This window comes from Cydia splendana, chromosome Z, assembly GCF_910591565.1.
Source record: "Cydia splendana chromosome Z, ilCydSple1.2, whole genome shotgun sequence".
NCBI lineage: Eukaryota > Metazoa > Arthropoda > Insecta > Lepidoptera > Tortricidae > Cydia > Cydia splendana.
This window is the reverse complement of record NC_085987.1, coordinates 47,647,634-47,670,686: the sequence shown is the minus strand read 5'-3', so window position 1 is coordinate 47,670,686 and position 23,053 is coordinate 47,647,634. Positions and strand designations below refer to the sequence as shown.

At 39.2% G+C, this 23,053-nt stretch overlaps 1 protein-coding gene across 1 annotated transcript in view; it reads left to right on the top strand.

The window, feature by feature from the left end:
- The window catches only part of LOC134804034 (F-actin-monooxygenase Mical-like), a 137,498-nt gene extending 126,238 nt beyond the window's left edge, over positions 1-11,260 (top strand). Inside the window, exons 26-29 of the mRNA XM_063776904.1 lie at positions 3,372-3,480; positions 6,782-6,866; positions 7,422-7,858; positions 10,692-11,260. Coding sequence (XP_063632974.1) covers positions 3,372-3,480; positions 6,782-6,866; positions 7,422-7,458 — 231 coding nt within the window. The 3' untranslated portion in view covers positions 7,459-7,858; positions 10,692-11,260. The remainder of the gene's footprint in view (positions 1-3,371; positions 3,481-6,781; positions 6,867-7,421; positions 7,859-10,691) is intronic.
- The last annotated feature ends 11,793 nt before the right edge of the window (positions 11,261-23,053 follow it).

Here is a 23,053-nt window from a genome sequence, read left to right as displayed (position 1 = left end):
CAGGAACATAGTTTTTTAGGTGGCTAAACTTAAAACTTCTCTATCGTAAAGTTGCTCATTTCACAACATTATTTTCAAAAAATAATATCTCTGTAACTACACAACTTAGGAGGTTGATATTTTGTGTTATCGATAGCTTATTTAATGTAGATTACTGGGATATGCATAACTCCATACCCACCATAAGGTACCTTTGACCATGGGACGTCACAAATGTCCTCGATTCGCTCGCCTGTTTACATCGGCCGGCAATTCCTTTTTTCCTTTCGTTCTCGTAATGTGGTTGTTTTGTCTTTAGCTTTCTGCCTTGGCGTTATAAGGTTTTTTGAAAAACAAATCGAACTTAAATGTATCTTGATTCATTTCAAATTCTTACTCGTAAACTTCTATGTGGTACCTAACTATATTGACTTTTAGGTAAAAAAAAAACTGCCAAAATATGCCTACTATAATATATATATATATAATAACACTAACTTCTGCCCGCGACTTCGTCTGCGTGGAATGCTGATGATTGATAACAAGTATCCTAAGATGTCCTCCCCCGGGCCTCAAACTATTTCCATCCCACATTTCATATAAATCAGTTCCGCGGCTTAAACGCGAATAAGTAACTTACAGGCGGAGTAACTTTCACATTTATGATATTATAGTTCGTTTTTTTAGCATTAGAAAGAAAGTAAGCGATCTTGACATGTCTTTTAATTGAAAAACGCTTTAAAAAAATACTATTACTTATAACAAGCAGAAGCAATAAAAAAAGCGGAAGAATATAAATGGTCGTATTAGATTCATAATTGTTACATATTTGCCGTGACTTATTTTTAAAACGTGTTTTTCAATTAAAAGACACATCAAGATAGTTACCTTTTTTGTAATGCTAAAAAAAACAAACTATACTTAGTAAGGAAATAGTTATAATTATAAATGCGAAAGTAAATCTGTCTGTCTGTTGCCTTTTGACGCTTAAGAGGAAAGCGGACGGCCGTTACTCCATACAAATGTGGTCTCCGTCTCCTCTCCAGTTTCCTCTCTGGATATAGACATTTTAAGGGAAATATTTTTTACACAATTTGATGTACAGTCAACTGTAAAAATATGGGTGCACAAATCATCTCAAGTTGACTGTACATATATTACCCATAGCCATGCCCTTACGTTTGATTTTTTTTTAGTCCATTAGCTACGGTAATTGATTTCCATCAAGCGATTCGTCTGCTCATTTGCCTCCTATCTTATACCATACAATAATGAACGAAAATGATCTCATAAGTAAAAGGTGGGAAAAGTATAAAGACGCGGGCAGAAGCTATACCCCGTTTTTTTAGATTTAGAAAAAACTACGCGATCTTGACGTGTCTCTTTATTGTAAAATAAGTCACTGCAAATATATAACAATTATAAAGCATATATGAACATATATGCATAGTATTATTTGCACCAAATAGCCTAGACTTGTTGGAGCTACTGAAACCACCGAAGTCTTCAGTAGTGCCATGAATATGGAGTTTGGTGTCGATAAATGTGCTGTTATACATGTACAGCGGGGAAAGGTTATAAATTCAACAAATTTACAACTTTCCGCTGAGCCAATGTCTTTCAGATCTATCTCTGAATCAGAAACCTACACATACCTTGGTATGTCAGAGTCGTTGGGTATTGAGGACGAGGGTGTATTTGTATATTAAACGGTCGGTGAAGGAGCGCTTTTTCAGTCGGCTCACAAATGGCGGGAAAGAGGGGAGGCCTTTGCCCAGCCGTGGGACACTCCTATAAATAAAAAATAAAAAAATAAAAATCATTTCAGACTAGGTCCATTTGGGGTTAGTATCATTATTACTAAACTTAAAACTTAGGGTAAAAATAGGCTACAAATAGGGGGGGCTATAAATAGGGTAATAAAAAAAATCATATTATAAAAACTTAAGAAGAAGAATAATAACAAGACACGATCAAGCTCTTGTAGTCCTTTCTAATGATAAAAAAACGAGGTATAGGTATTATCAAACTGCACTCGGAACTTAATCGCGTATTTAAGTTTTAAAATTTACCTCCAACGTATCGAGGACGGCGTTGTCCCCGTGGTCTCGGAGAAGTCTTCTTCTCCGAGACCACGTATAGTAAATTTTAAAACTTAAATACGCGATTAAGTCCCGAGTGCAGTTTGATAATGTTTAATAATCGTGAAAGTTTACACCGAGGTATAGGTAGTTAGGCTGAACTTCAAGTGCTAGGCCTATAGCAATACTGTCGTTTTTGCTCACGATAAAAAAATAGTTTTGCCTTGTTTGTATAGTTATTAATTTTAAAAGTCACACAACTTAGCCGCCGCCAAACAATCGAGGTTGCGCTCTCGTTTTAAAACGATAATATCTGGGAGACCGAGCTTTGCTCGGGAAACAGATAAACACTCAAAAATGCGCGTCTTTCCAGAGATAAGACCTACCTAGATCGATTTATCGCCCCCGAAAACCCCCATATAGCAAATTTCAATCGTTAGAGCCGTTTTCGAGATCCCCGAAATATATATAGTCTCCCAGATATTATAATATTAGGTAAATAAACAAGAATGTCTCGTTTAAAGGTATTAGATAGAGATAGTTAGATTCGGAAATGACACCTAATTGCGCTAAAAGATCAAAATTTTGTTTGTTATAATTAATGGACGACCCCTAAGCATGTTTTGAAATGAGAGAGGAGCTCGATTGTATGGCAGCGCTTGTGGCGGCGGGTTTTATGACTACCTAATTAAATTAACTTTATTATTGTTTGTGCAGTTGCTTAAGCTTAAGTACCGTCAGCAATATTATCGTAGCACCTTTGCATACAAAGTTCAAAGGGGGGGGGGGGGGTGCACTTTTCTCTGCAGCTGACTGTACCTATGTGTTGCATGTAGGCGTACTTGTTCTTGTACAATTGGCTACATATAATTAACGTGGCATACTTATATGTTTGGTTGAAGCTTATAATTTTTGGAGTTACAGAATCGGTCTAATTTGGTTTTTAAAACTTGTAAACTATGGTTTTCTTTGTATGAAGTGGCCAAGGTAACGAAAATCCTAAATGGTTTCATAATTGAACGTTACTTAAAATTATTTTCTATGGGATCGCGTAGTGCTTAAAAATTGTAAGGGATAAAATAGGTAACAGGTGTGACAATATTTAAAAAGTTAGGAACGACTACTTAATCCTCTATAGTCTAGTCCACACGTCCAAATTATTTTTTTTATTTGTCATAATAAAAAATCAATAATATGGAATAGAAGTTTTTCATAAACCACGGGTTCGGTGAAATTAAAAAATAAGATGTTTCATAATTCGAGGCAACCTGAAATATGACATAGTGTAACAACTGACCCCGTTCTCCCCAGGATCCGCCACAGAGTTGCTACAGTGCCCACAAGTCGACGGGGGCGCTGCAGGAGCCGCCCCCTGTGCCGCCGCCCCCGGCGCGCTACCGTCCCCCCTGCCCGCTGCCAGGTGAGTACGTTACAGCCTGCTAGACTCGTGCTACAGCCGCCTCCGCTCACAAGAGAATTGCTAGGTGAGACTAGTGTCACAACTGACCCCGTTCCACCCAGGATCCTCTCCAGACAGTGCCATCACTCTCATTATCCCGGAATCATGTGAGTTGATTCGGATAGGAGTTAAGAGCACATACTATTCTACCTTAGAGTTGGCCAACGGTTGCATATATTGGAGAAATTTCGACCCATAACTTTGGTATTTGGAGGCCTAGTGGTTATGGCGTAAGTACACCTCAAAATGCAGATTCTGGTTCGATCTCACCTGGGTACTGGAGGCCTTGGTCACTTTCAAGACAAGTGTTAAACTGACCCTACTCTATCCAAGATCATCCTCACCAGAGTTGATACAGAACTCGCTACCAAGTGAGAAATAGCGAGACTAGTGTTACAACTTACCCCGCTTTGTTCTACAGTAAGAATTGCTGTCAAGGAGCCTAAGTATATAGTCAAATGACAATTGTTTGTAGAATAGAAACTGCCTAACGCAACTTAATAATGCATGTAGATCACGAACCTAACTTTTCGTTCGCATCTGTCATCCCCTCATCCTGCTAAAGTGGCCCACTGATTAACAGTCCGCCGGGCGGTATCGGCCTGTCAGTTAGAACAAAATTTTGACAGTTCCGAACAACTGACAGGCCGATACCGTCCGGCGGACGGTTAATCAGTGGGCCCCTTAACGAGCTCCCGCAAACCGAAAGAAAAACAGACAGCTTATGCTCAACAGCGAGTGGCGAGCTTATGCTCAACGGATATATTTAATATAATAAACAGATTAATTCGTAGGCAATAAAATAAAATATATGGTAGTATGCATGCTCCTTACGTATGTATGAGTGAGAGTGAGTCTATAAATACATAATATCATTGATTTTATGTTCATTCATAGCTATAACGTTCGCTTTTCTCATCAGACTCACCGCCCATAACCAAACTAACAGCAGGGACGTCGGACGTGGACGAGCGCGACGCAATGCAGCTGTGGTTCGAGGCGCGGTGGGCGCGGCTGGTGGCGCAGCGCCGGGCCCGCGACCCGCGCCGCGACGGGCGGCTGGCCCGGCTGGAGCGGCGACTATCCCGGCCGCTGTCAGGTGACTACCCCTCGTTGACCCTACTTGTACAATAAGAGGGGCACGGACGCTAACAGCTGTGGTTCGAGGCGCGGTGGGCGCGGCTGGTGGCGCAGCGCCGGGCCCGCGACCCGCGCCGCGACGGGCGGCTGGCCCGGCTGGAGCGGCGACTATCCCGGCCGCTGTCAGGTGACTACCCCTCGTTGACCCTACTTGTACAATAAGAGGGGCACGGACGCTAACAGCTGTGGTTCGAGGCGCGGTGGGCGCGGCTGGTGGCGCAGCGCCGGGCCCGCGACCCGCGCCGCGACGGGCGGCTGGCCCGGCTGGAGCGGCGACTATCCCGGCCGCTGTCAGGTGACTACCCCTCGTTGACCCTACTTGTACAATAAGAGGGGCACGGACGCTAACAGCTGTGGTTCGAGGCGCGGTGGGCGCGGCTGGTGGCGCAGCGCCGGGCCCGCGACCCGCGCCGCGACGGGCGGCTGGCCCGGCTGGAGCGGCGACTATCCCGGCCGCTGTCAGGTGACTACCCCTCGTTGACCCTACTTGTACAATAAGAGGGGCACGGACGCTAACAGCTGTGGTTCGAGGCGCGGTGGGCGCGGCTGGTGGCGCAGCGCCGGGCCCGCGACCCGCGCCGCGACGGGCGGCTGGCCCGGCTGGAGCGGCGACTATCCCGGCCGCTGTCAGGTGACTACCCCTCGTTGACCCTACTTGTACAATAAGAGGGGCACGGACGCTAACAGCTGTGGTTCGAGGCGCGGTGGGCGCGGCTGGTGGCGCAGCGCCGGGCCCGCGACCCGCGCGGCGACGGGCGGCTGGCCCGGCTGGAGCGGCGACTATCCCGGCCGCTGTCAGTTGAATACCCCTCGTTGATCCTACTTGTACAATAAGAGGGGCACGGACGCTAACAGCTGTGGTTCGAGGCGCGGTGGGCGCGGCTGGTGGCGCAGCGCCGGGCCCGCGACCCGCGCCGCGACGGGCGGCTGGCCCGGCTGGAGCGGCGACTATCCCGGCCGCTGTCAGGTGACTACCCCTCGTTGACCCTACTTGTACAATAAGAGGGGCACGGACGCTAACAGCTGTGGTTCGAGGCGCGGTGGGCGCGGCTGGTGGCGCAGCGCCGGGCCCGCGACCCGCGCGGCGACGGGCGGCTGGCCCGGCTGGAGCGGCGACTATCCCGGCCGCTGTCAGGTGACTACCCCTCGTTGACCCTACTTGTACAATAAGAGGGGCACGGACGCTAACAGCTGTGGTTCGAGGCGCGGTGGGCGCGGCTGGTGGCGCATCGCCGGGCCCGCGACCCGCGCCGCTACGGGCGGCTGGCCCGGCTGGAGCGGCGACTATCCCGGCCGCTGTCAGTTGAATACCCCTCGTTGATCCTACTTGTACAATAAGAAGGGCACGGATGCTAGCAGCTGTGTTCGATGCGTGGTGAGCGCGGGTACAACCATATCTGTAGGATAGTTTTATAGAAATGGTCGTGTAGTATTAAATGTCCAATAATTTTCCGTTTCTATTCTCAATAGTGTTCAGAATAGCTCTGTTTCACTCATTCTTCGTAACACCTCCTCATTCGTTATCTTGTCTCTCCAACTACCTAATGCCTTTCATTCGTCTCCAGCTCCACATTTCCAATGCTACCATTCTCTTCTTGTCTCTTAGGGTCATTGTCCACGTTTCACTTTCATAAAGGGCTATTAATAACGAGCAAGTGTGATGAAATAGTTATTTGTTTTACAAGGGGGCAAAGTTGTTGTTTAACCGCTCGTGCTAATATTGATACCCGAGCAAGCGAAAGATTCCAAAATTCCAAGATTCGAAAAATGGAAACTTGAGCTTTGCGAGGGTTTCAAAGCACGAGGGTTAAACAAAATTTGCCCCTGAGTGAAACACAAAATTTTTCACCACACCAACCCGAAGCAAATATTAAATGTAAAAAATAATATAATAAATAATATATTTTGTTTAATAAAACAAAATCAAATTCAAATGAATGTTATTAAATATTTATCATTTAAAAGTCAATTCTACCAGAAAACATAAGAAAACAACTCAAAATTTGCATTTGATTACTTTGCCTCACATGTGAATTACTGATAGCAAAGTGCAATCTGTTTTTGAAGTGCAAAGTAAGCCTTTCCGAGCTGGTGTGGTGAAAAGAATATTGTGTTATTCCAGCGGAGCAACAGGCGGCGACGGTGGCTGAGCTGGTGCAGGTGTCGGCGCAGCGTGAGGCGCACCAGGCGCTGATGGCCGCTGACAGGTACGGGGGTACCGTAATGTCACATACCTAATACATAATGAAAACATCCATGACTTAGGAACAAATATCTGTGCTCATCACACAAATAAATGCCCTTACCGGGATTCCAACCCAGGACCGTCGGCTTCACAGGCAGGGTCACTACCCACTAGGCCAGACCGGTCGTCTTATACAACGTTGTGAGACAGGGACAAATATAATAAAACACTATCAGTACTATCATGCGGTCCAACGTTATAACAGCCAATGAGGGACCCCCCCACCCCCACTACGTGTAGTAAGATAATGTCCTTTTTCTACTCGTCGACTGTAATAGTTGAATTAAGATTTCGTATTACCAAACTGTAATAGGGTACTTTTCATGTATGGGCTCCGAATTCAACGATAACGAAACGATAATATTGATTACGAAACTGTTACTAGTCAACTATAATGAATTTGACCAATCACACCTCGCCACGTTCAAGAGGACGAAACAAAACGATAGCTCAAATAATTATTTATTTTACTCAGCAAGCTTCGTGGCCTTAACGATTGTATAAACTACTGTTTCAGGAGACGCAGTGCTGCGGGCAGCGGCGTCGGTGACTAAAGCGACGCCATCATATCCCCCCCCCCCCCCTACATACACACAAATTACGTCACCTACCACACCGCAGGCCTAACTCGGCAGCTCTTGGGTCTGCTTCGGCAGTCGTCGGGTCCCTTCGGCCTACGTCACACGCACGGACGCAAGTTTCACAGCTATCGTTAGAACAGTATTCTTACCATGAGTGGTCTTAAACCCATCTCGCTCGCGCCAATGTCAGTACGAGGGAAATCATTGTGAGTTAGTTTACGCCGTCGCTAGCGAATATGTCAGTGTCAAACTCGTGGTAAGGATACAGCTAAGAAAAATGTGTTACAGTTTTGTGATGAACTGATGAAAACTGAAGTTTGGTCTTACTGTTAACTTAGTTTTATGCCTATTTTTTTGAATTGAAAGTTAAGGAGTATACACCAGTCAAATCTTACAAAAAAATCTCTTAAAAAAACAGTGCTTGATGTAGTTCTGTATTTTTTGTATGTTGATTGGAGTCCTTGGAGGAATGTCAGACTATGTTTTGCAAGCAAAAAAAAGTTGTGCTCTCTGCGTAATTTGCGAAAAACTGCTAAAATTTCGGAATTTTTTCAGATTTTACAGTTTCATTATAAAACTATGGGTTTTTGGTCAAAACTTGCTATGTAATGTTGAAAGTATATTAAATTTGGAACAATTTAAGCCTATAAACAGTGACGTATGTCAAATAGTTCTTGAGATATGGGGCTTTAAAAAAGGATATTTTATTCCTTGGAATGAAATTTTTAGTTTTTCCTATTTTTTAAGACAAATATCGGCACAACCGCTCATGCTATGAGATATATTGCAAGGAATAAAGTTGTAGCAAATTTAATTACCTTTCATTTAAGTGCTAGTAAAAGTCAGTAAGTCTTACAGTTCTCTAGTTATCGTAAAAAAAATGAAATTGCTATAATGGGGAAGGCAACTAATGTATTGTTTTATGCATTGTCAAAATCCCTTCAAAAGGCAGTACCATCGTCGAGAACGTAATCTACGATTATCTATTACCGGTTTTTCCCGATAGAAGCAGAGCAATGCCAGAGATCAACCATTTTTTAAATGCACTCACCTCTTAAGCACTTCATTCCTTCAGTAATGAAATCAAGATACAATCTGTAGTTTGGCTTGTTTCTCGGCCCCACTTTTGGTTGTAGCCATAGATTCCAAGATGCCGATTCTGATTTAACAATTTGTTATGGGTTTGAACTTGTTTTGATACGACCTTGACGATAGTTCACGGTAATTGGCGTGGTGTTGGTGAAACACCCTGAAATTACTGGAAGTCATGTCATTAGTATCTAGCTCGCGCTCGCTTATTGGTGCTCTTGAGTGTACTCTGACTCGTGGTAATACAAGATCACCAAAAAATCCTAACCATTACAAATTGATACATCAGAATCAGCTACTATTACCCACTCTAGGTATACGTTTGTGTTATAATCCACGGGTTTTAACTAGCAATATCCTATTAGTCTTTACTAGATAGGTGTATAAATTGACAAACCATATCATTAATAGAAAAAGAACTGAACGAAAGACGTAGGTAAGTATAGATAAGTGTGTGTTAACATGATCTGCCAAGCCGGGCGGATTGCATACATTTGTTTCATATCGGAAAGCTTACTTTATACCGGTTGCTTTAGCCCTTGACTCGCGTATAAGCGATATTATGAACTACAACATCATGTTGAGTAACTGGCGTGAATTACATTGGCGTGATTGGCGTTGGGCGAGCTTTTATAAGATAATTAAAGAGAATATTTATTAAGTTAAGATTAAAAACCCGTTCTTAACACCCTAAATCGGATAAATTTCCGAATATTTTCAGTTAAATGCCTATATCTACAATCCGAAAAATGTTTTACTTGTATCGTGGTTTCATAAAACCAAACAAATACTTTTTTTCTATTGACTAATTGACCCATTTACTTTCTCATTATTTTTATTTTTTACTATTAATACATTTATACAGTAAATACTACTAGTGAAGGAAGTATTGCTAGTTACAACCCGTGGATTGACAACTCTCTGAGCAGTAGCTCCACATTCATTTAGCCTTAACAACCATTGGAAATGAATTTGTAATTTATTGTGTAAATACGGTAAACCATTGAAGAAGTTTTAATATACTAGTTACATGACAAGACTGAGTCACATACATGCCCTATAACACAAACGTTTACCTAGAGTGGGTAATGGTAGCTGATTCTGATGAATCAATATGTTATGGTTAGGATCTTAGGATATTATCGTGATCTTGTATTACCACGACTCAGAGTACACTCAAGAGCACCAATAAGCGAGCGCGAGCTAGATACTAATGACATGACTTCCAGTAATTTCAGGGTGTTTCACCAACACCACGCCAATTACCGTGAACTATTGTCAAGGTCGTATCAAAACAAGTTCAAAACCATAAATACGAATCCAAATCCAAAAACATAAATTAGAATCGGCATCGTGGGATCTATGGCTACAACCAAAAAGTGGGGCCGAGAAACAAGCCAAACTACAGATTGTATCTTGATTTAATTACTGAATGAATGAAGTCCTTAAGAGGGGGGTGCATTTTAAAAATGGTTGATCTCCGACATCGCTCTGCTGCTATCGGGGAAAACCGGTAAAAGCGAATCGTAGATTGCGTTCTCGTCGATGGTACTGCCTTTTGTAGGGATTTTGACAATGCCTTAAACAATACATTAGGTGCCTTCCCCATTATAGCAATTTCATTTTTTTACGATAACTAGAGAACTGTTTGACTTACTGACGCTTTTTTGCACTTTAATGAAAGGTAATTAAATTTGCTACAACTTTGTTTATTGCAATATACCTCATAGCATGAGCGTTTGTGCCGATATTTGTCTTAAAATATAGTAAAAACTAAAAAAAATATTCAAGGAAAAAAAATCCCTTTTTTTAAAGCTCTATATCTCAAGAACTATTTGACATACAGCGCTGTTTATGGGCTTAAATTGTTCCAAATTTAATATACTTTCAACATTACATAGAAAATTTTGACCAAAAACCCATAGTTTTATAATGAAACCGTAAAATCTGAAAAAAGTCCGAAATTTTAGGAGTTTTTCGCAAATTACGCAGAGAGCACAACTTTTTTTTGCTTGCAAAACACAGTCTCACATTCCTCCAAGGACTCCAAACAATGTAGAAAAAATACAGAACTACATCACGCATTGTTTTTTTATTGTAAGATTTGACTGATGTAGTAAGGACGGTACTATGAGATGGGAGTTTGTGCTTTTAACGTGGTTGTCGTGTCGCTACTCTCGATATTGACAAAATTGTAATGATATTCATGATTATTTGTAAACGAAAAACGTGTTTTACTGTAGATATAATAATTAGTATTGTACGTACTCATATTAGATAGACCATACTAGATCAACTTCAGACATTATAAGTTATAAAATTATCCGTATATCTGTGTCAAAAATTGCTGGGCCTATACTTGTATCTGATTTTTTTGAGTGGTGGCTAGGTGACAAAGGGGATTTATATTAGGTTTAGTTTTAATTTTAGCCAAATTTAGTGTTCATATCTTTAATATTTTAGTTAATTATTGTTTTACTCAGGTTTTACTATAGGCATCACACATTTATATAGACTATGTCAATGCAGCATTTTATGTTTTTTTATTTTATATTATAAGTTTTACTTTAATCACTGTATTTTATATATTGTAAAATGTTTCATACTGTTCAAATCAGTTCTTCACGTTTATTTCCGTTACAGTCGCTATCGGATATATCGGAGCGGCCAGGATGCTCACAAATATCTGAACACGCCTCTCACTATCAAGGCGCTAGAGTCGCCATCAGATATATTGGAGCGCCCGAGGTGCTCAAAAATATCTGAACACGCTCTCTAGCGCCTTGAAAATAGAGGCCGTGTGCAGATATTTGTGAGCGCGTTGGCCGTTCCGATATATCTGATGGCTACTGTACAACTTTTGGGTTACGAGTTATGAGTATCACGACTTTATAAACTATACCTAGGTACTTATACGTTCACAATAGTTTGCAAATATGTAACTCGTTTTGTACCTGCCTGAGTCGTATTGGTTCACGATTTAAGAGGCTGTTATCGATTTTAGTCGCAAAAATGTAAAATTGATAGATTTTGACGAAGAAATTCTTCACTTTAATAGATCATTTTTTTGAAAACAGACTCTAAATTAGTAATGTTTTTTTTTTCTGAAGGACGTTTAGGTAGACGCGCGTAAAGCACTGATTTTGTCGATCTTATTTGTGAATTTCGTAAAGTTTGGACTGCTAAAAATGGTAAATTTGTATTATACATATCCTGTATAATATACTATATATTATACTCGAACTTTTGTAGACTACATTTTTGTTATTATGTTATGACTTTGAAGTAGTGTAAATGAAAGTTAGACGAAATCAATTTTCTCCAGAAATTACTTCAAAACAAGTGACAATTTCTTTGAAACTCGACTTAATTTCAACGTAATTTTGATACTTAAACAATCGACAACATTTCCTGAAACTGTTCTTATACGTCATTTAGTATAATTTTATGATGAATTTTTAAAAATTGCCCCTTCTCGTCATGTACGAGTATTACCGGAGACGCACGCTGGCGACCTCATTATTAACCTTTTGAACGCCACGCCTATCGTGCCCAGTAGGACATCGTGAACATGTCGGAATGCACGAAGGTTGATGTTCGGTTGTAGCCGTGCACGTCAAAAGGTTAAAAGCCAAGATGAGAAGACGTGCTAATAGAAACCAATACTTGCTATTTAGATATTACGTAACAAAAGGTGTACAATTTCAACGCCCAAAACCATCAATTGCACATTTCTGCTCTAAAATCGATAACTGCCTCTTAATTTTAACTACGATTGTTTTGAAGTTAGGTTATACTTACCTCTCGTGCGGAATGACAGTTTCTTCAAATCTCTATTGGTTGAATTTAATTAAAAACTCGGCCAAGTGCGAGTCGGACCCGTGCACTATGGGAGCCCAGTGTGAGAGCCCCATTTAAATTACCTATTTATTTTATTTTGTTTTTAACCGCCTGTTTTTTTTTTGTATACTGTATGTTCATAACTCCCGTCACTGGTGAACCGATTTGGAAAATTCTTTTTTTGTTTGAAAGTATTATAGTTCCAAGTTGGTCCCGTTTTTATCAAATCCCATCCCAGTGATGATGGGATCCATGAGGAATCCAGGGAACTCCTCGAATCTTATAGGCATACATATAGCGATTTTTGTGTTAATAAAACAAGTATTTACGTTCAGAAAAAGTGACAAAGAAATGGAACTGCTGATGATGATCAGAACGGAACTCTTTAACGATGCATAGTTCACTTTGGCGATTTGTCCTCTTGGTTAAGTTTACTAAGGGTCGGTTGCACCAAACTGTTCGTATCGTTAAAGAGTTCGCTAAATTTTTATGTATGGAAAGTTTCATAGTAAAGCGCCGGGGCGCGCCGGCTGACGTTGATCAGTCTGTCAAATGTGGTTGATGCAACTGGCCCTAAGCCAGTAAAATTTATAAAGAACATTTTTATCAAGGTTTAGTCTGATGATGGATTCCATGAGGGATTGAGGGAACTCCTCAAATCTTATAAGCATACATACAGCGATTTTTGTAATTTTATCAACAAACTAAGCATTTACAATTAGAAAGTGGAACTGCTGATGAACACTTAAGTCGGTTTTACTTTTTTTTAAAGATTAATTTTTTGGGTACCCTAAAAATAAAGTTATTTTACTGTATTTTTATTTTACAGCTACTCCATATTAAAAGGAACTGTCATAGGGACCGTCGTTCCACGCGAGAGGTAGAGTTTGTGCGGAAAGAGAAGGGTCGTGGCAGAAACGGGAACTAACATTATCAATTTTATATGGCAATCAAACCTTTGACACCTGTCTTGTAAAAAGTAAACGAATTTCTGTTATTGTATTTTTTTATTTACAAAAACTGCAAGTTGTATGTAAGTATGAAATATTTTCAAAACAGTATCGTTCATAAAACCATACTCGTAAGGGAAATTACATTTGACATAGTTCGGGCTATTCGCCGGGAACAAAACGACTTAAAGCCGACTATCGACTTACAAACGTTCACACAACGTGTTTTCGCTATGATGGGTATTTATATTGTATACAATTTTATAACCTATTTAACCCTTTATAAGGCCCCATTTATACAGATATGCTACGTGAAAGTTAAATACACTACCATGTTTCTAATGCACTGGGGAACACATCTACGCCAAAAAAAAAACGAAATCATTAAGAAAAACATGTGGTCAATATATGCACTCAGCCTGTTAGTGCACTTGAGTTTTCAGATGATCTGTTTCCAATACCCCTATTCATTGACATTGACATAACAAACATAAGGTGCTCTGTACAGACTGGCGTTTAATTGACTACATACGGTAAATCGAACATTATTGTGTATCTTGTAGTGGGTAGGATTAATATACGAATATCACTGAAAAAATTATAAGCTCTTGCAATTCACGATGGAGAGTGGATTTATCAAAATTAGACCTTGTCATCATACCAATAAGAGTCTCGCCACTCGCTATCGTGAATTGCAAGAGCTATAATTCAAATTATTAGATACAGCGACGTGTATATTTTTAATAGTATAATGGAAACAATGACGATAGCTTGCTTCCCTTGACAGGCATAGTGCATAAATTGACCACATACTATAGATTAATTAATTACACAAAAATTAAATACTGACCGAAAAAGTATGAACGAGGAAAGAAAGCCTGATATATTCGCTATATAATACCATTATAGTTAAATAATAAAGAGGATGTTCTTCTCCGTAAATGTTTATTAACTAAGTGGTTTCCAAATCGTCTCTGCCTTATAAAGGGTTAATAGTCCTCCTTATTAATTTTCACTTCTCATGCTCAAAAAGTGCACCTTTATGTCGTGCGTAGACGCTCTAGAGCATAAAAGTAAAATTTTCTTCTAAGACTAAGGTATTCGGTCTCAACAGCCAAACAGTTAAAACTTATTGCACAATTTTACTGAGCAAAAAATTGTGTAGATGACAAAACTTGTTATATTATTTTATTTTTGCTACAATTTATTAGAAATCCGTATTTTCTGTCATTAAATTTAGTCAATCACATAAAATGAAGTCGATTATCGTTCAAAAATGCTCCGAAATGTTTGACTTGGCAGAAAATCAAGCGTCTGAAACTTCGAGCAACACGGAAGGGAGGCGGCATTCGCACTATTTCCCCTCTGCCGAGGTACAAGATTAGCGCGTCAATCTAATCTAGCGCGGGTAATAAAACTAGTTGCACTTGGATTTTTCGCTAGACCGAGTCCAGACGCGCGCGTGAACACTGCTGCACAAAAATGCCTGTTTGCTCGGTTTTTTGTTATAAAAAGAGGTCGGGGACATCAAATTTACAAAAAGAAAGTGTTACATTTCACTTGTAATATTTTTTTTTACATATCATACGTTTAATTACATTCAAACACAATTATTATATTTTAGTCTCGTGTAATTGTTGGATTTATCGATTTTGCTCGCTCAGTACAAATTGCGGATCGGTCGAGCGACAAATCCGACTTCTCATCTCTCAGAATACAATAACATACTTCAACGAAAATGTGTTAGTGTGCGTGTTGTGACACTTGTCACTCGTCCGTACACAAAAAGAGATCGAGGTTTGCAAGATTTGTCTTTGACGTGTGTCATTTTCTATGTATTTGTGTCGTCATTACAGATTGGATTTTGTATGTAAGTGTGTGAGAAGTGCGACTGTGTGCACCTTTCCCCCCCGCGAAAAATGGCAGAAAGATTTGTACGGTGAGATATCGCTTGGGCCCCTCCCTTCCGATGTGTCGGAAGCCGGTGTTGCTCGAAGGTCTGAAACTCTGATCACATGTTGAAAATTAAAAAAAAAATTTAAAAGTTAGTTGGCGGGAATTGGTGATGTATTATGTTCTTTCGCTTTACAATTTCGTGGTGTAAATTGCCGTGAATATGTGTTTTATTTTCCTCGCAATCGAAGTGAAAAGCAGAGTGTACAACAAGGGCATAAAATGTCCATTTTTACCCTCGTCTACTATTTTGGTTCTTCTACAAAAAATTGCCTCGGGTAAAAATGGGTCACTTTATGCCCTTGTTGTACAATCTACTATAGTCTCCGGCACATAATCGGTAAGTATCATTCAAAATATATTAATTTACGGTAAATATGAAGGTCATTCATGATCTTAAAATAACTGACAAATAGTTTTAATACTTGGCCATGCTAGTCAATATTTATATCGATGGCTGTGTGACTAGGGTTTGCAATCCGGATCCGAAATGTATGAAATTATCCGGATCTGGATCCGGATCCGCGGATATTCCCATACATTTCGGATCCGTCGTGCAAACCCTATGTGTGACTCAACCTCGTTTGAATGTCCTTTTGGCGAAAATGAGATAATTAAAATTATACAAAACTATGTAAAATTTGACTATTCACGTTACGGCAAAAGTATACCTACAGGATGAAAGACATTTTTTACGTATAGGTTTATTCAAAACCCAAACACGTATAAACATTTTACTTGTTCAGTACAATAAAACAAAAAAAAATAGTTTTTACGTGTTCTCCTAAAATCAATATATTTCATATACGAGGTTGAGTCACAGCCATCGAATGTGAATTTATTTTCAGGACTGAGTGAAAGTACATACGGTATCTCGAATAAAAGACCATTTATTAGAAGATATGCAATTATTTGTTATCCACATGTCAGATTCAAGCACATTAACTTAGATGGAAGATAGTTCGATCAAGTGTCTCTGGTTATTTTGCATCAAGCTCAATCATAAAGCCGGGTACTCATTAGCGAGCTGTAACCGCAACCGTTGCATGTACTGTAACCAAAAAACATAGTGTGTACGTGGTTCGCGAGCCTGCAACGAACGCTACACGAGCGACTCACAGCGACGTATTTTTGCCGCGAATCAAAGGGCGCGCGTGGACGTCAAGATCAGTTGTTACTAGCCGCTGCAAACCAGCATATATTCGAGTATTTATTCGTCATAAGTGAATGGTCAGAGGATAAATGTCTTTTGCTGATAGACGCCTACAGGAAAAATAGTGTACTATGTAGTACTAAGTGTACTATGTAGTACTAAGTGTACCATGGAACTTCTTTCCCGACACATTCTATTCTATGTATCCACCATCTTCGTGGCCGTTTATGATCATCGAGTAAGGCATCTTATAAGTATTTATGTATGCTGCACAAGCGACATACACTTCGTTCGACATCGTGGAGTTACAAACCAAAACTGCGGATAGATCCGGCTTGTCCACATAGAACCTCGTTACTGTATCTGTTTGGTTACAGTTACAGCTCGCAAAATGAGTACGCTCGGTGACATGCACTGTTTTTATGTCTCCGATGCCCGATAGTAAAATAACTTTTTGATTTGACTATCCAATTTCCCTATCCAGGTTTGTACTAAAATAACTGTTGGACTGGGCAGATTTGGTAGTAAATTAGACCCTATCTAGTTTTGTACTTATGAGACAGTTGGTATGGGCATGTAGACTATTAACTAATTTTAGTTATTTTTTTAACCGAACTGTCACTGTAGTATTTGAGACGAAAACAAGAGTTGGTTTTTACCTTTGGGTAGAAGGTGAATTGGCAGTCACTTACTAGTGCCTGTGCTATTTCATAGGATTAGGTTGCCGAGCCGACACCAGGCTCCCTTTAGTGAGCTGTGGCCCTAAAGCCGGAACAAAGGGATTCAAGTATCATGATCTTTAGTGTCGTATTATAATTACGTGACAGTGTTGTCCGCATAACTAAAGCCATAAATACAATAGCACTGGAACGCCCTCAAATCCCACGACTCTTCTCTTTCCGCACAGACTCTATAGATGTTTATTTAGGGGAAAAATGGCGTGTCTTCTAACCAACCAGAACACCGCATTATTGTTTTTTAACCAAACTGAAGATTGAATGTTTAGTAAAATTATGTAACGTTGCATATATTAGTAAGTTATAATTTTTCGTTTTTGAATTGGATTCAAATCCAGACTATATTTGAATGAGGAGGCAAACTGACATTTTATCACGCCAGGTGGCGCCTCCGTAATGGAGTTGCAGTCACTGTCAAATCACATACCTACATTTTATCAAATAAGTTGTAAACATTCTCCTTTTTGTCGAAAATACTCAAATATTGTGCGACAAATCGTGGAAATATAGGATCTCCCTTTTTCCCAAGGACCCGATATGCATAAATCGGTGACAAAAAGCTTTGAGTATCAAAAACTAAGGCAAATGACAGACCGTTTTTATAGGCTGCATTTTAAGGAAGATAAATATTTTGGAAAGAGTAAATACACAGGTAAGCTAAGTTTTAATGAAGTAGTACATAATTTAGGGCATAATGGCTTGGCCACACATGCTGTACTCCATACGCATCACGACTTTGTATACCTATCTGACGTGTCGTAGGGCGGGCGTATATGAAACGCCTTCTTGGACATCCAGGTGATCCAGGTATTTTTTTTTAATAAACGGTAAAATACACAAGATAACCTCAAATATATGAAGTGATTATCTTTGTATCAAATCAGCCTTTTTTCCACCAACTGTAGCAATTCTCCTTCGAAGCTCGGTCTGCAGTTCCCGTACAGTCATAAATGAATACATTGTTCTTGAAAAAATGCAAGTATTAGCACAGAATAACTAATAGTACTACCGTACAGAAAATTCACTCCTTCACAAAAGTCAGATTTAGGTATAAAATTATACCTATACTCGCCGCCTGCAACAAAATTGAAACTTATAACCGCGCACGATCGGTGAATCTTCTTTGCGCGAGCGCCACGTGACACGACTATCGTGCGGTCGAGCGGCAGCCCACTGCCATACGCCTGCCGCTCCGAGCGGCGCGCCGGCCAAATTAATGTACCTAAACTGCGTAGTGACACCCCCCAGGCCCCTGTTTCACCAACGTGACAGGTGCGACGAATTGTAAAATCACTGTTGCTGACGTCGCAGGCATCCATGGGCTACGGTTACCGCTTACCATCGGGCGGGCCGTATTCCTGTTTGCCACCATCATTGTATTATTAAAAAAAACTTTATTATATCGGATAAAAACAGATATTTCTCCTGCGAGGTTTCTGACAATTGTCACAAGAAACACTACAATTGTCACGAAATTCCGACATATAACTCATTACCTGTCAAGAATTACCTACAATTCTTCTAAATCTTTGACAATTGTCAGAAACCTCGCAGGAGAAATATCTGTTTTTATCCGATATAATAAAGTTTTTTTAAATAATACAATGATGGTGGCAAACAGGAGTACGGCCCGCCCGATGGTAAGTGGTAATCGTAGCCCATGGATGCCTGTGACGTCAGCAACAGTGATTTTACAATTCGTCGCACCTGTCACCGATGTGAAATTGGGGCCTGGTATTAGTAAAAAATTCGCAACCATACACTTGTCACAAATCGTAAACAATGACGGGTTGCTGGGGCGACATCTGTCCTAACCTTTCAGCAAAGACATATTATGTAACTTCGTATAAGACGAATAAAGTCTACGGAAAAAACGTGCCTCGGAATTCAAGCAAAAGTCATTCTCGAATAGATGGCGCACACACCTTTAGCTTATCCTCGGCTAGATGGCGTGACGACACCGTTTCATATTTAACAATTTTAACACATAGATATCAGTGAATGAACAGGGATCAATATGATATAAAAATAATAAAATCATTTATCCATATATATACATTTTTTGATAACTTTATACGTTTTTATTTTGAGTTTTAGTCGTGTGTCGATAGATGGCAGTAAATTTACAGTGACTACAAAATTTACAATGACAGGACCCCTCTATACTATCTATTCTTTTTGCTTTCAGTGTGCCTCCTCATTGTCTGTTTTATGGAACGACTATTGTGTCCGTTTCGTTGAAAAACGGACGATTTTCACAGCCCCTTATGGACTACGGTGTGCTAGATATGCCAAATAAGTATATTTATATAATATAGGTCTATGTAGGTAGGTATACATAATGACATATAGGCAGTGGCGTAGCTAGCATGGGTGGCACCCGGTGCGGAAATTGTGGGTGTCACCCCAAAATTCAATCAAAATTGTCAAATATAATTATTTAAAAAAGTAATAGTAATTTTATAATTTATGTTTAATATTCCATAGCTCACAATTTACTCCATCGCTTTCATTTTACATTCCATGAACTCTCAATAGTCCACACCCTGGCGTGTGTTGCCTCTGCGCGCGTTCTATGACACGGGCAAGGACAGCATCCGCTCGCGGTGTAACCAACATTTCATAAGTGTCAAAAGGGCAACTATGTACTTGTTGGTTTGGGCTCCGCGCACGCCTCCCAAAGGTCCGAGTCATCATTGTCCCGTGAACGACATACAAATAATTAATGTAAAAAAAAAATTAAAAACTTTTTTTGCCAAGTGCGAGATTTGGAAGAGATTCTGTAAAATCCCATTTCACAATGAATTTCAAATAGTCCAGAGTCACCCAATTAGAAACAGTGACATAGTTTCTCAATTACGGAAATAATCACATAATAAAAAAAACCTTTCTGAATAAAAAAACCTACGAGGCGCCAACATATTATTGTTACATACCAGGTGGCCACGAGGAACCCGAGAGATTTTAACCACGCATTTCTGAGGCCAAAAGAAGGAAAAAATGTTAAAAGAGATTACGTCGATTTCGCCGAAAAAAAAACTTATTTCGGTTTTTTGTACGTATTTGTACATAAAATATAAACGCTATTTGTAAAACTATCACCCAAAAAGAATTTTTACTTTTTTTGTAAAACCTAGTTTTTGCAAAGTGTACTTGTCAGTTTTTTTACATTCTATCGATAAGGATATTTGGACTAGGTCCCATAGTAGCAACATCGCCATCAAAAAAACATTTTGCACTAAGTAACAATAAAAATATGTTTTTTTAGCTGGCTGGTGATACTGGACTCTGAAACTAGGCGAATTCCAAAACAGTTTATATAGCTAGTTTGTTAGTGCACGACACCTTGCACTTTGTGACTATGCGCTGAAACTTGGCACAGTTGATTCTTAGCTGGTCATGAGCAGATACAGACCGGGAGACCTCGAGAGCCACGTCTCATTTAGTAAGGGGGGAGGGGGGAAGTTCGACGCCGCCGCGCTTCACTTGGAGCAACATTTCTCTAAAACTGTACCTATTAGGGCATGCGATATATCATTTTCGGATAAATTAAGGATGAGGAATTTTTTTTTGGAACCAAAACAATGCACTTTCTAACAAAAAAAAAAACATAAAGTAGAAAAGACAAAAAAACGTATCTTGGATATTTTCATAATTACCAATTTTTTTTTAAAGTGTAGTAGGAATCTGAAAACAATAAATATATTTGTAAAGCTACACTTATTACGTTTAAGAAAATATATAGTTTATTATACAAAACTGTTGTTACATGGGAGATAAAAAATAATATTAAGCGTGGGCCAGAGTGATCTCAATACAAAATATTATTAATGTGGGAAAGTTACTTATAATTTGTTCTACAATCGTTTATTTTTTTAGTTTTTCGTAAATAACTCGTAAACGGTAGCCCACAGCAAAAAAATATCTTTTACGTAAATAATCTGTTTCAGATTTCTTATAAAATAAGTGCTACTTTTTTTCGCTAAGATCAATATTAAAAAAAATATTGAAGGGAGAAAATAAATACTAAGGTCCCCTTTTTTAGTCATTCGTAAATAACTCGTAAAGGATGGCCAATAGCAAAATATATTTTAACACATGAATAATTAGCATAAAATTTTCTACAAAAAAGGTTATTCAAACTTTTTCGCTAGGATCAATATTTAAAAAGGGGACCTTAGAATTTATTTTCTCTCTTTAATATCGTTTTTAATATTGATCCTAGCGAAAAAGTATGAATGACCTTTTTTGTAGGAAATTTTATGTAAATTATTCATGTACTAAAAAATTTTTTGCTATTGGCCATCGTTTACGAGTTATTTACGAATGACTAAAAAAGGGGACCTAAGTATTTATTTTCTCCCTTCAATATTTTTTTTAATATTGATGGTAGCGAAAAACAGTAGTACTTATTTTATAAGAAATCTGGAACAGATTATTTACGTAAAAGATATTTTTTTTGCTGTGGGCTACCGTTTACGAGTTATTTATGAAAAACAAGAAAAATAAACGGTTGTAGAACAAATTATAAGTAACTTTCCCACATTCATAATATTTTGTATTGAGATCACTCTGACCCACGCTTAATATTATTTTTTATCTCCCATTTATCAACAGTTTTGTATATTAAACTATATATTTTCTTAAACGTAATAAGTGTAGCTTTACGACTGTATTTTTTGTTTTCAGATTCCTGCTACACTTTAAAAAAAAAATGGTAATTATGAAAAAATCAAAAATACGTTTTTTAGTCTTTTCTACTTTATGCTTTTTTTTTTGTTAGAAAGTGCATTGTTTTTGTTCTAAAACTAGATTCCTCATCCTTAATTTATCCTAAAATGATATATTACATGCCCTAATAGGTATAGTTTTGGAGAAATGTTGCTCCAAGTGAAGCGCGGCAGCGTCGAACTTTCCCCCTCCCCCCCCCACTAAATGAGAGGTGGCTCTCTCGACGGCTCCCGCTCTGTATCTGCTCAAGACCAGCTACGAATCAACTGTGCCAAGTTTCAGCGCATAGTCTCAAAGTGCAAGGTCCCCATACAACGGTGTGCAGTAACAAACCAGCTAATAGGACATTTTAGTCTTTAAATATGATCAGGAATATACTGTCAAAATCTCTCGGATTCCTCGTGGGCAATTGGGCATCACAGCATCATCTGCCACAGTTTTACGATTTTTTATAGATGACCTACTGATGTTCACGGTCGGGTGTCACCCCTAAATGGGTGACACCCGAGGCGGCTTTATCACCCCTAAATGGGTGAAAACATGGTCTTCTATTCCCAGAGTGACACGGGCCTACGTCACAATAACATTGCCACTTTATTTCAACATAACATGTTACATGGGTACATTATACCTATGGTTAATAAGTTAAAATATTTCTTTATAATATTATAATTTTCATTTATATGTATTTTATCTTAAATTTTACAATAACACGTCATTTTTAATTATTCGTTAGCAATATCTTCCGATTCACGAAAGAAATTTCAGACGTTCGGGTAATTCTGTTTACATTACTGGCAACACAGGATAGCGCTGTCACATTTGACAATTCGGATCTAGATAACTTCATGCCCTGACCGTCATCCTTGTCGAACGCGTGTTAATTGTTATTTCCTTCTCGCTCAGTGTCAGCAGTCGCAGTGTTTTCCAAACTTTTCACGTCGTAAGCTTGGTAATTAATGTGTAACTGTGAATTAGTTTTTCAAACGTTTGTCTTGTATAGATAAATAAAGTTTAATTTAATACATTAGATTTGTTTTATTTTACTATGTTTCTACATGAATAACTTAAAATTAATGCCGTTAAAATAATTTTCACCGTTGGTTAAAATTCTC